This window comes from Anopheles gambiae, chromosome 2 (genome assembly GCF_943734735.2).
Source record: "Anopheles gambiae chromosome 2, idAnoGambNW_F1_1, whole genome shotgun sequence".
In the NCBI taxonomy this organism is placed as follows: domain Eukaryota; kingdom Metazoa; phylum Arthropoda; class Insecta; order Diptera; family Culicidae; genus Anopheles; species Anopheles gambiae.
This window is the reverse complement of record NC_064601.1, coordinates 114,802,972-114,812,186: the sequence shown is the minus strand read 5'-3', so window position 1 is coordinate 114,812,186 and position 9,215 is coordinate 114,802,972. Positions and strand designations below refer to the sequence as shown.

The 9,215-nt window shown below is 50.9% G+C and overlaps 1 protein-coding gene and 1 non-coding gene across 2 annotated transcripts; one reads left to right on the top strand and one right to left on the bottom strand.

The window, feature by feature from the left end:
• Positions 1-1,199: 1,199 nt before the first annotated feature.
• Positions 1,200-1,272, bottom strand: Trnav-uac (transfer RNA valine (anticodon UAC)). Its single transcript has one exon. It is a non-coding gene; the product is annotated as a tRNA-Val (tRNA).
• Positions 1,273-2,567: 1,295 nt separating this feature from the next.
• LOC3290357 (uncharacterized) lies at positions 2,568-8,389 on the top strand. Its single transcript, XM_564869.4, has 3 exons — positions 2,568-2,652; positions 2,743-2,961; positions 6,268-8,389. Exons 2-3 carry the CDS (start codon positions 2,959-2,961, stop codon positions 8,077-8,079), a joined length of 1,815 nt encoding a protein of 604 aa, XP_564869.4. The 5' UTR covers positions 2,568-2,652; positions 2,743-2,958; the 3' UTR covers positions 8,080-8,389.
• Positions 8,390-9,215: the final 826 nt, after the last annotated feature.

Sequence of the window (9,215 nt, the reverse complement as noted above, 5' to 3'; positions counted from 1 at the left end):
GGGAAGCAAACAAAAGCGTGGCGCATTAAAATATGCACGGGGGTTTGAAGCATAAAAAGCTCGCCCCCCAACACCTCCAAGGCGAGGTGCAAAGGCCATCAGACTCCTTGTTTTAATGGGTGCCATAAATCATCGGATCGGTGCACTGCGCGCCTGGGCTCTGTGTGTGTGTGCGTTAAAGGATGCCCCGCGATGATACAACAGCGAAAAGTGCAATGCGGCGAGCGATCGCCGCGATGCGATAGGTTTGCTGATTTTTGTTCGCAAAATATGATTCAGGAACGGAACCGTTACACCTCCCTCTCTCTCTCTCTCTCTCTCTCTCTCTCTCTCTCTCTCTCTCTGTCTCTTTCTCTCTCACTGTCTCTTCTGTGAGTGTGCAAGCGCACGTATGTGTGTCATTTTGTCAACCGTTGCATAATGTGGCGCTGGCTGGCTGCAGCACGACGTTGTGCATAAAGAACTCTTCGCCTTTGCAGCGACGTATGATCGTATCGATCGATCACACACAAAAAAACCCTTACGGAACACCCCCCAAGGACCAGGACATACCCGGGAAATGAGGTTGAAGAAAGCAAGCTTTGCATGCGTACGGCACATAAACGCGCGAGACCGCATGGAGACCGCAAAAATGTGCCGCCATTCGTAGAAAGATGATGCCTGTGAGTGTCCCGAAAAAGGGAAAAGGTTACGGATAGGTTAGGGGGGCGATCGGGGGGCTCGATTGCACATAGCTGCATCGGGCGGGGGACGTGTGTTCCGTTCCGTAACGCGACTGCTCGATTGCATTTACGCGCGACTGTTTAACGGGGAACAATAAACCTTCAATTTGAAAGAGCTACACCGTTTGCTGGGCAAATATAGATCAATCAACACACAGACTGATTCTTGGCTCACGCGATTCTCGGCGCGTCATCGTTGGAGATTCTGTGCGTCATCGGTGGTATTTGGGAGCGCTCAAACAGGAAGCTTGGGCAATTATGAAGACTAATATTGATGCGCGCTTTTTTGGGTTTAGATTGTTTAGAGACTTCTATGCCCCATAAGAGACGAGCGCACAGTCCCGGAAGAGCGTAATTAATTAATGGATGCGTTGGTTTAGTATCAAAATAAGAGAAAGAAAAGGGCATTTGGTGGTGGAGGAAGAGCAAGGACGCATTTTTGTACATTACTTTTGTTTAAATAAAAAGTTTTGGAATTGGTTCCATCCAGGATCGAACTGGAGACCTTCTGCGTGTAAAGCAGACGTGATAACCGCTACACTATGGAACCGTGCTGAAGGGCAGCCTGCTACGATAAACCCCGATGGCCCTTTGTTAAAAGTGAAGACTTTGTTGCACTTTTCATCCATTTTCATGCGTGCCACTTGTTTTAAGAGCAGATTTTTAAAGGCAAATTAAAGGCAAAACGTTGATTTAGTCACACACGGCAAAGTGTCTTCTCTCGTTTTGCCGGTGATTACTGCCAAACGTCTGCTTTGGCGCCTCTATAACCCACCTGTGCTTCTGTATCATAAAAAAAACCACGGGTTTCGGATGCGTGCTGCTGAATTGGAATGCGCTAGGGCAGGTTTTTCGCGTTGCGCGAAGCACGATTAGTTTTTCCGCGTTCAAGCACACTCGCAGTTATCACTTGCGGTTTCGTTGCGCCGCTCCCGGCGGAATGCGGCGCAATGTTTGTTTTGCTGTGGAAGACTCGAGGAAGACGCTCCGGTCGCTCTTGTGTGTCGCCATGTGTCGCCGAAGCGCCATCAAATGCTAAAGTTTGACATTTTGGCTTTGCGAGTTCGGCACACGGACGGACCCATTGTGGGCTGTTTTTGTTTTTAAGGGCGAGTTCAGGAGTGGCCATCCTGAAACGGGCACGAGCTGATTGTGGAGAAGGACTGTGGTATGATAATTACTCTCGCTGCTTCGCTGTTTTACGATGGTATGACGGTAAGTAATCCTTCCCAAAGTGTCCACTCGTGACGTTGATAAGTCGTACAAGAAAACGAAAAAATAAAAACGTAATCAAACCGTCCCCAGACGGAGGATTTACATTGATTGATCTTCGGGTCATACGGTGAGGGGGAAGGAACACACTATCGTAATTTTCATCGCCTCCGAGCTCGAGCTGAGCCTAAGCCGAGTGCCTAAAGCAGCGTACTGTGCGTGTGCCGCGACTACTCGCGACGCTTGATCTGTGTTCGGCTCCCTCCCGAGTAAAGCCAGCTCGATCTTCAGCCCCTTCCATTTGGTAGTTGTTGCTGCTGTTGTGGGGCTGGGGCCTGGCCCCGGCAGATTCGTGCACTATGCGCTGCAGAACAACAACAACCACTAACTAACGGCGAGCGTGTGCACCCACCTACCCACCTCCCTCCTTAAGGAGCTTTTCTCGCGTTCCCAATGGGGGAAGCATCTCAGTTTTCGGCAGGAGTGTACACCACTATATAGTGCCAGCATTTCCCATGCGGGGAGAAGGGAGCGACAGAGAGCGAGAGTGAAGCGAGCCACGGACTCGGGCACACGGTAGTAGTAGCAGCAGCGTGGGGTTCGTCGTCTGCCACCCCAAAAAAGCTCATATAAAGCTAGTCGATTGATGAGTCCTGCGCTTCATTCGTGCTAGTCACGCCGTCGGACCATCTTCTCGGCCAGTTCCTGTCACGGCAACGTTAGTCGTTTATTGCTGATGTAGTTTTGATTATTCGTAATTTGATTATAGATTTTAACGTAATTCTTTTCTCCATTTATCTCGCCCTAGAAACCGACCGAGCAGAAGAGTGATCGTGAGAATACATTGGTGTGCATTGTGATGAGTGAAGTGTGTTAATTGTGGAACGATCTCTTGAAGCGATCAGTGAACCGAACTGTGTGCATAAAAGGTGGATAATAGTTTAGGACACTCCTTCCCGCTTGCCAAGACTTACTATTCTGGAGCGTTTTTGCAAGCTAAACAAAGAGCGTCGTGAACAAAAGCATGGTGAGTGTTCTTTTTCTACTTCCGCGACAGTGAAGCTCTTTTGAAGCTCTGGATGAAGGATTAGGCCGGCTATTTGTACGAATAGAAAGCAATCCCCGTCTTGCCAAAGCCCCCTTTATTGTTGTTGTTATTCGCCTCCGCCAAATGCTGCAAAAATCGTGGACAACGACGACAGTTCCACCCGGCGAAAGTACTCGAACCGAAAGATCAACCGAGGTGCGCGATCGTTTCAGCCGTTATGCAATCCATGCACAAAGCCAGTTCCGTCCCGACCCTGACGGGAGGCATCCGCAAACGAGCGAGGATCCCTCGAGACCTTTGCGACCGATTGTTCTGGGACGAATCCGATCGATCATTCCGATCTTCCGTAATGTAATCGATACGGTGCACCGCGATCGTTACTCCTTTCTGGCTCTGCTCGCGGGTGATATTTATGGCACTACTCGATCGTGTTTTTGTTGGCTTTCCTTCTTCCCATAGATGCAAGACAAGAAGGGAGAAGAAAAAGAAGAAGAAGAAAAGATGTACACACTTTAGTTTGGTAATGATGATTATGTGATGTGACGAGTGATGTTGACCCGTTTCGGGAGGAACCTGAAACAAGCGCATCGCATCCATCTTTGGCCGCATCTGGCTGGGAGCTTCTAACGCTCTTTGATGCACACGCGCGCCTCAGCCGACCAGTGAAAGGGAAAACTGTGACGCCCTCATTGCGGCGGACATTGCGGCGGGTGGGATGAAGCTAATGTGCGTGAATGACCGTTTTTTGACCGAACCCAGGGAATGGGAATTTTCCCATTTAGACCACGATCTGGCTGGATCGCCGGTGGTCTCTCGGAGCGAAAGGCTATGGTTTTTTGTTGTAGTTATTGGCCTTTTTTGTGGCCCACTGATCTCGTCACCTTCCCTTTTTCTACCGATTGGGAGCGATCGGACACACGATTTGTTCGCTGCCCTGCCCGTCTGTCCATCTGCGTCCATCTGGGTGCTTTACCAATTTTTTGTTGTTGTTGTTCTCTCCCGATGCTCCTCCTCCAGTTGGGTGATTGCACGAATCGAAGCGGGCCCCTTCAGAGGGCATTGTTCTGTCGATTAGTGCGGGCGTGATGATGGTTTAGGGCGCCAATGCGGGGAAAGCAATACGGAAAAAGGTTACATAAAACCAAACTTCGTCGAGGCGTTTGCATCAAGATTAATCAAAATTCGGGACAGCGCACACACACTAATTGGATGCACTTCTTCACAATTCTTTGGGAATTGCACTGCTCCCTGGGGGCTGTGGGCCAGCTGTGACAGCTGAAAGGTCTGGGATCTTGAACGTCTGATGAAATTGCGATTCACACAGAGGGAAAACAAGTTACGATACTAATAAAGATATTAATCGATCGTGATCGCGCACAGCGCAGAGCAATGCGCCCTTGAGATCGCTATGTAATCATGGTTAGGGGTTTCAACTTGTGGTCCAAGCCCCCCCCCCCCCCCCCCCAAAAAGCTCATCGCCTTCGTTCAGCTTCTGGTAGCAATTAGCGAGATAATGAAGCGAGACCATCACTCAATTCTGAGCGGGAATGTTACAGTTTGCTCCTCCAAGAAGGTCTCCTCTTTGGTAGTAATTAAATCATGTTTGTCCATTAATCTTGAGTTTCGGGCCTAACGTTTTTTTGTGTGTGTCTATGTGCCGAGGTAATGACATTATTATTTCGAACGGTCTACTTCGGACATTGGCCGATCGGTATTGGACAAGGCTAAACAGACGTCCCCGCCGGTACAGTGCATCAACGCATCGAACGGCAAAAACCCTCTACAAGCGATCAGTTGCGTATGACATTCTGTTCCGTTACGAGTATTGGGGTATCATCGCAAGGAAATCGATGCCAAAGCTGACCGACTTCGGTGCAAAAATGGCAACCTAAATTAGTGATGCGCAGCCGATCGATACGGTAAAGGTCAGCTCGGTTTTATCTCACACCGCTGGTCCCGTAACAGTTGGATCGGATGCGATCGAGAGCAAGAGGTGGGCCCCCCGTATTGGGTTGAGTTGAGATTGAAATTGGTTCGCACTGGCAAAATACTTGTGCCTTGTGGCTACAAATTGTGGCCCGCAGCGATCAGAACGATCGAGCCGATTGAGATTGATCGGCTAAATCCGGCCGAAAACGCATCGGCAAAAGCTTAACAAGCGGGGCTTTTGAAAGATCCGGCAAATAACGCCCGGCTAGTGCATTATGTTGTTATTGGACCTCCCGCTTGCAGATCTCCTGTCCATTATGCAACGCAGTCGGGAAGGGAAGATCCCACTGCGTGAGCCGTTGGAGATGGCGGGAAAGGAAACCGTTTTAGAAACCTACTTTTTGGTGGTGCTCATTATGTGGTTTTCACTTTCGCGGATGAGCTTTTGGGGTGGATGATGCTAATTCACATATCGGCCAATCGGTTCGATGTGTGTGTGTGAGTATGTCAGTGAGTCAGTCAGTCAATCAGTTGGTCCTACTGTTACCGCTTACCTCATGTAGGTGAACAGGCCTTCTGGTGGTACTTCTGGAGAGCACTTCGTCGCCATCGTCATCATCGTGCATCGTAAGTGTGTCTTCTGCTGAAGCTGGCTGTCTGTCGGGCGTCTGATCAGCCGGGTAAAGATTGGAGCCGTTGGTGTGTAGTGGCGTCATGGGATTAATTCGATTCGACCCAACCAACCTGTCGCCGTCCCATCTTCTGGTGATCTTTATTGGAGCTCGGGAGAAGAAGCACACGGGTTCGGGGGTGGGGTGCGAGTTCACGCCAGTTTATCCAGAGGTGATGTGTGTTTTGCATTCGGCAACAACACAACACAACACAAAAAAACCGCAATGCCTTTCGTATAGGTGGCAGTGCCGAACGGCGACTTGTTTGTGGTGGGTTTTGCATAATGCCCGCTCTGAACTCGCATGGGTCTGAATTCGGGTTTTCGGTGGGTGATGTCTGGCGCGTGTATCGAGCGGCTGAAGATGAGTTTGTTAATTGTGGTGAAAGGCTCGATGCTGCACGCAAAAATAAAACATGTTGAATTTGGTTTTATTGGAGAAGATTCCATCTGCACACAACTACGCAGCCCAGGCTCAACGATCGATTGGCGACACAGAAAGTCACAGAAAGTGTCGGTGAATGGAGGACCGCTTGTGCTTGCACAATTGCACACAACACAACTGTGCGGAGTACAATTGAGTGTGATAAATCTAATCCATGATGTGGACACAACGACCGGGGTTGTTTGGAACGGGTTTTTCTTCTACTTATACCTCTCCTTCGCTCGTTCGTTCTATTTTCCAGATGTGGAAACTTCTCATACTCACCGGCTGTCTGGTGACCAGTGGCCTTGCCCGGCCGGACGTGTCGCATCTGCTGAAGCGCACGGGTGCTGACAAGCAGAAGCGCCAAAGCTTCATCGGTACCTCGGTGTCCGTCACTGGCAATGGGGCCGTTGCGACGGAAATTAAGTCAGGTGACGCAGCAGCAGCAGTGGAAGCCTTCATACCGCAGATCAGCTTGCTGCCGCTGCAAGAAAACCAACCTTCACCGTTCAAGCGGCTGGAGGAACGCGTCGGGTATGACTACCAAAAGCCAGACTTTCCGCTCGACGTCCATCCGGACTCGAACCTAGTCAACCCGGTGTCGACCCAAGCACCGGAATATCTGCCCCCAGAGGATGGTCAAGAGTCGTCGAACGTTGATCAGGTCGCACCGTCTAGCTCTCCGTCGACTACAACTTCTACAACGACCACTACTACAACGACTACTACAACAACTACTCCGGCACCGACTACCACGACCCCTGCACCCCAGACAAATGGCCCTTCCACAACGGAGCAACTGTTCGACGAAGACGAAGGCTACGGGTACAAGAAGCCCGAGGTAATGCTGCCGACCAACATCAACGAAGTGATCGGTGAGCCCAGTGACATCAATCAGCTCGCCACGACCACCGTACCGACGACGACCACGACCGCAAAGAACTCGCTGGAGTATCTTCCGCCCAAGCCGCTGCCCGAGCTGGTGGTGCCGAAGGAGCCGAGCAGCACACCGTCCACAACGCAACAGCCACCACAAACCGAACCTTCGACCTATCCGACGAGCCCAAGCAGCACCACTACGTACCAGGTCCAGACGGAAACTCAACCACCGTACAGCAAGCTGCCGGAAGCGTCCGTTTATCCCGATGCATCGGGCTCGGTGTCTACTGTCGTGACGCAACAGACTACCTCGACGGAGATCCCCTCTACCTCTGCGCCGGAGTATCTTCCACCGGACAGTGAGATGAATGGCTTCCAGATCATTGTGAGGACTGGATCCGATTCGGACGATAGTGATACTACCTCCACGACCACGGGAAGTAGCGAGGGAAGCAGCTCTACGACGACTGTGGTGGTTCAATCCTTCGACTCTACGACAACAGCTGCTCCCGTCCAGCCAGAAGCAGACAGTCAGGTACGGGAGGAGCAGCCCGAACAGTCGACGACGACCGAAGGACAGACAACGACGGCAGCCAGCTCACCGAGCAGCAGTGTGCCACTATTCACCGACGAAACGGTTGCACCGGTTGATGACGCTTCGTCCGTGATTGAAATGATCAATCAGATGCAGGAAACGAATCAGGTTGCTGGGCAGGCCGATTTTGTGCCCGAGCTGCGAGTAGACGACGAACCCGCAACGACAAGCGAAGTCACAACCGTCCCATCGTTCTCATCCTCCGTTACAACGGTCGTCCCATCGCAAGCGGCGACCGATCTCCCAGCCGTGGAACCAACGGAACGTAGCGAACCAGAGCAACAACCGGAGGCAACGACAGGCCCATCCCTGATCGATCTACTCACCCCAACGACAACGATCGTGGCCGTCCAGAACGATACGATCATCACCACGTACCGGCCGGCGCTTTCTTCCGGCGAAACGACGACACTGGTCTCGGAATCGAGCGCCGACGAGACGGAGATCCAGTCCCGGATAGCTGACCCGAACGATGGCTACAACTACGAGGCGCCGGAAAATGGGCTCACCGTACCGGCGGGCTCTTCCGTCCCACCGTCACACACGCTCGAAGCTGACGGGTATCATTATAAGGTTCCAGCGGTGCCGTTTCCCTAGGGAAAGGTGGTGGTGAGGATACCCGGGGGAGTGATGCAGGAAGAAGAGAGGAAGGCCCAGTTAGCTAGTGGACATCCCGCAATGCCGATCTTAGAGAACCGTGTTTTTTGTTGCCGCAACGCCATAATGACGATGTTTTGTTTGTTAAATTCGAAATTCGGTTGACAGTCCCTCTAGGTCGTGATCAAACGGACGACACGGTTTGCTTTCCGTGTCACTCCCAGTCCGAAGGCTTCCCCTGCGTACAGCGTGGCTATTTATTGCAATAGTGTGTATATTAATAAAATCCCCCTTGATTTTTTTTAATGAATATGTTTCGTTTTGCAGCGTTGACTTGTTTATTCACCGGCCATTCCTTCATAATTGCAGCACAACAGCGCTTTGCAGATCACGGCGGTGAGCTGTGATCGGTTGCCAAATCATGCCACCCAATTCAGCAGAAGTGCGTAAAAATGCGTCCGATTCTTCTTGCCAATTGACCGTGGGGGCAGCTCTCTTTTATTGGATTGCTTGGGCCGCTGGAGTGCGCTGAATGTAAATATTGATTTAACTCACAATTCAAGGTGGCAAGCGACGAACCTCATTGTTCCGAAAGCGCGATCGTTTTGCAGTTTTTTTTGCAGTCCCCCTGGTCATTTGCAACCATCGGCCTGGGTCTTTTACTACTACCAGTGCGCAATGATTTATCATCGTTTTCATTAATGCGTAAAATGTGGCCCCGTTTAACTGCAACTGACCGACGCTGACGAGCGCCACATTCCTTTGGAAGAGCTATTTTACATGAAATATCTTAATAAGTCGTAAAGACGCTTTACATTCATCGGTGGATGGCGGGCTTGCGGGTGCCTCGTACAGACACTAACACAAAAAAAGCAAGACCTTCGCCAAAAGTGGTTACTGTTGTGGTGGGCCGTTCTTATCAAAACACACTCCAGACCCCAGAAAGGGGGCGAGCATTGGTTTTAGTATTTTCGGTTGCGCCTTTGCCTCATCGCGCAATACTTTGATCGTACCGCGTCGACCGACGATGCCGACCGACCAGCTAACCGACCACAAAACTGTTGGCAATTGTTTGGTGCATTGTTGCCGGAGTCCCAATTAAGTCAAATGCGCCATTTGGGGGTGAGAGCCGGAGC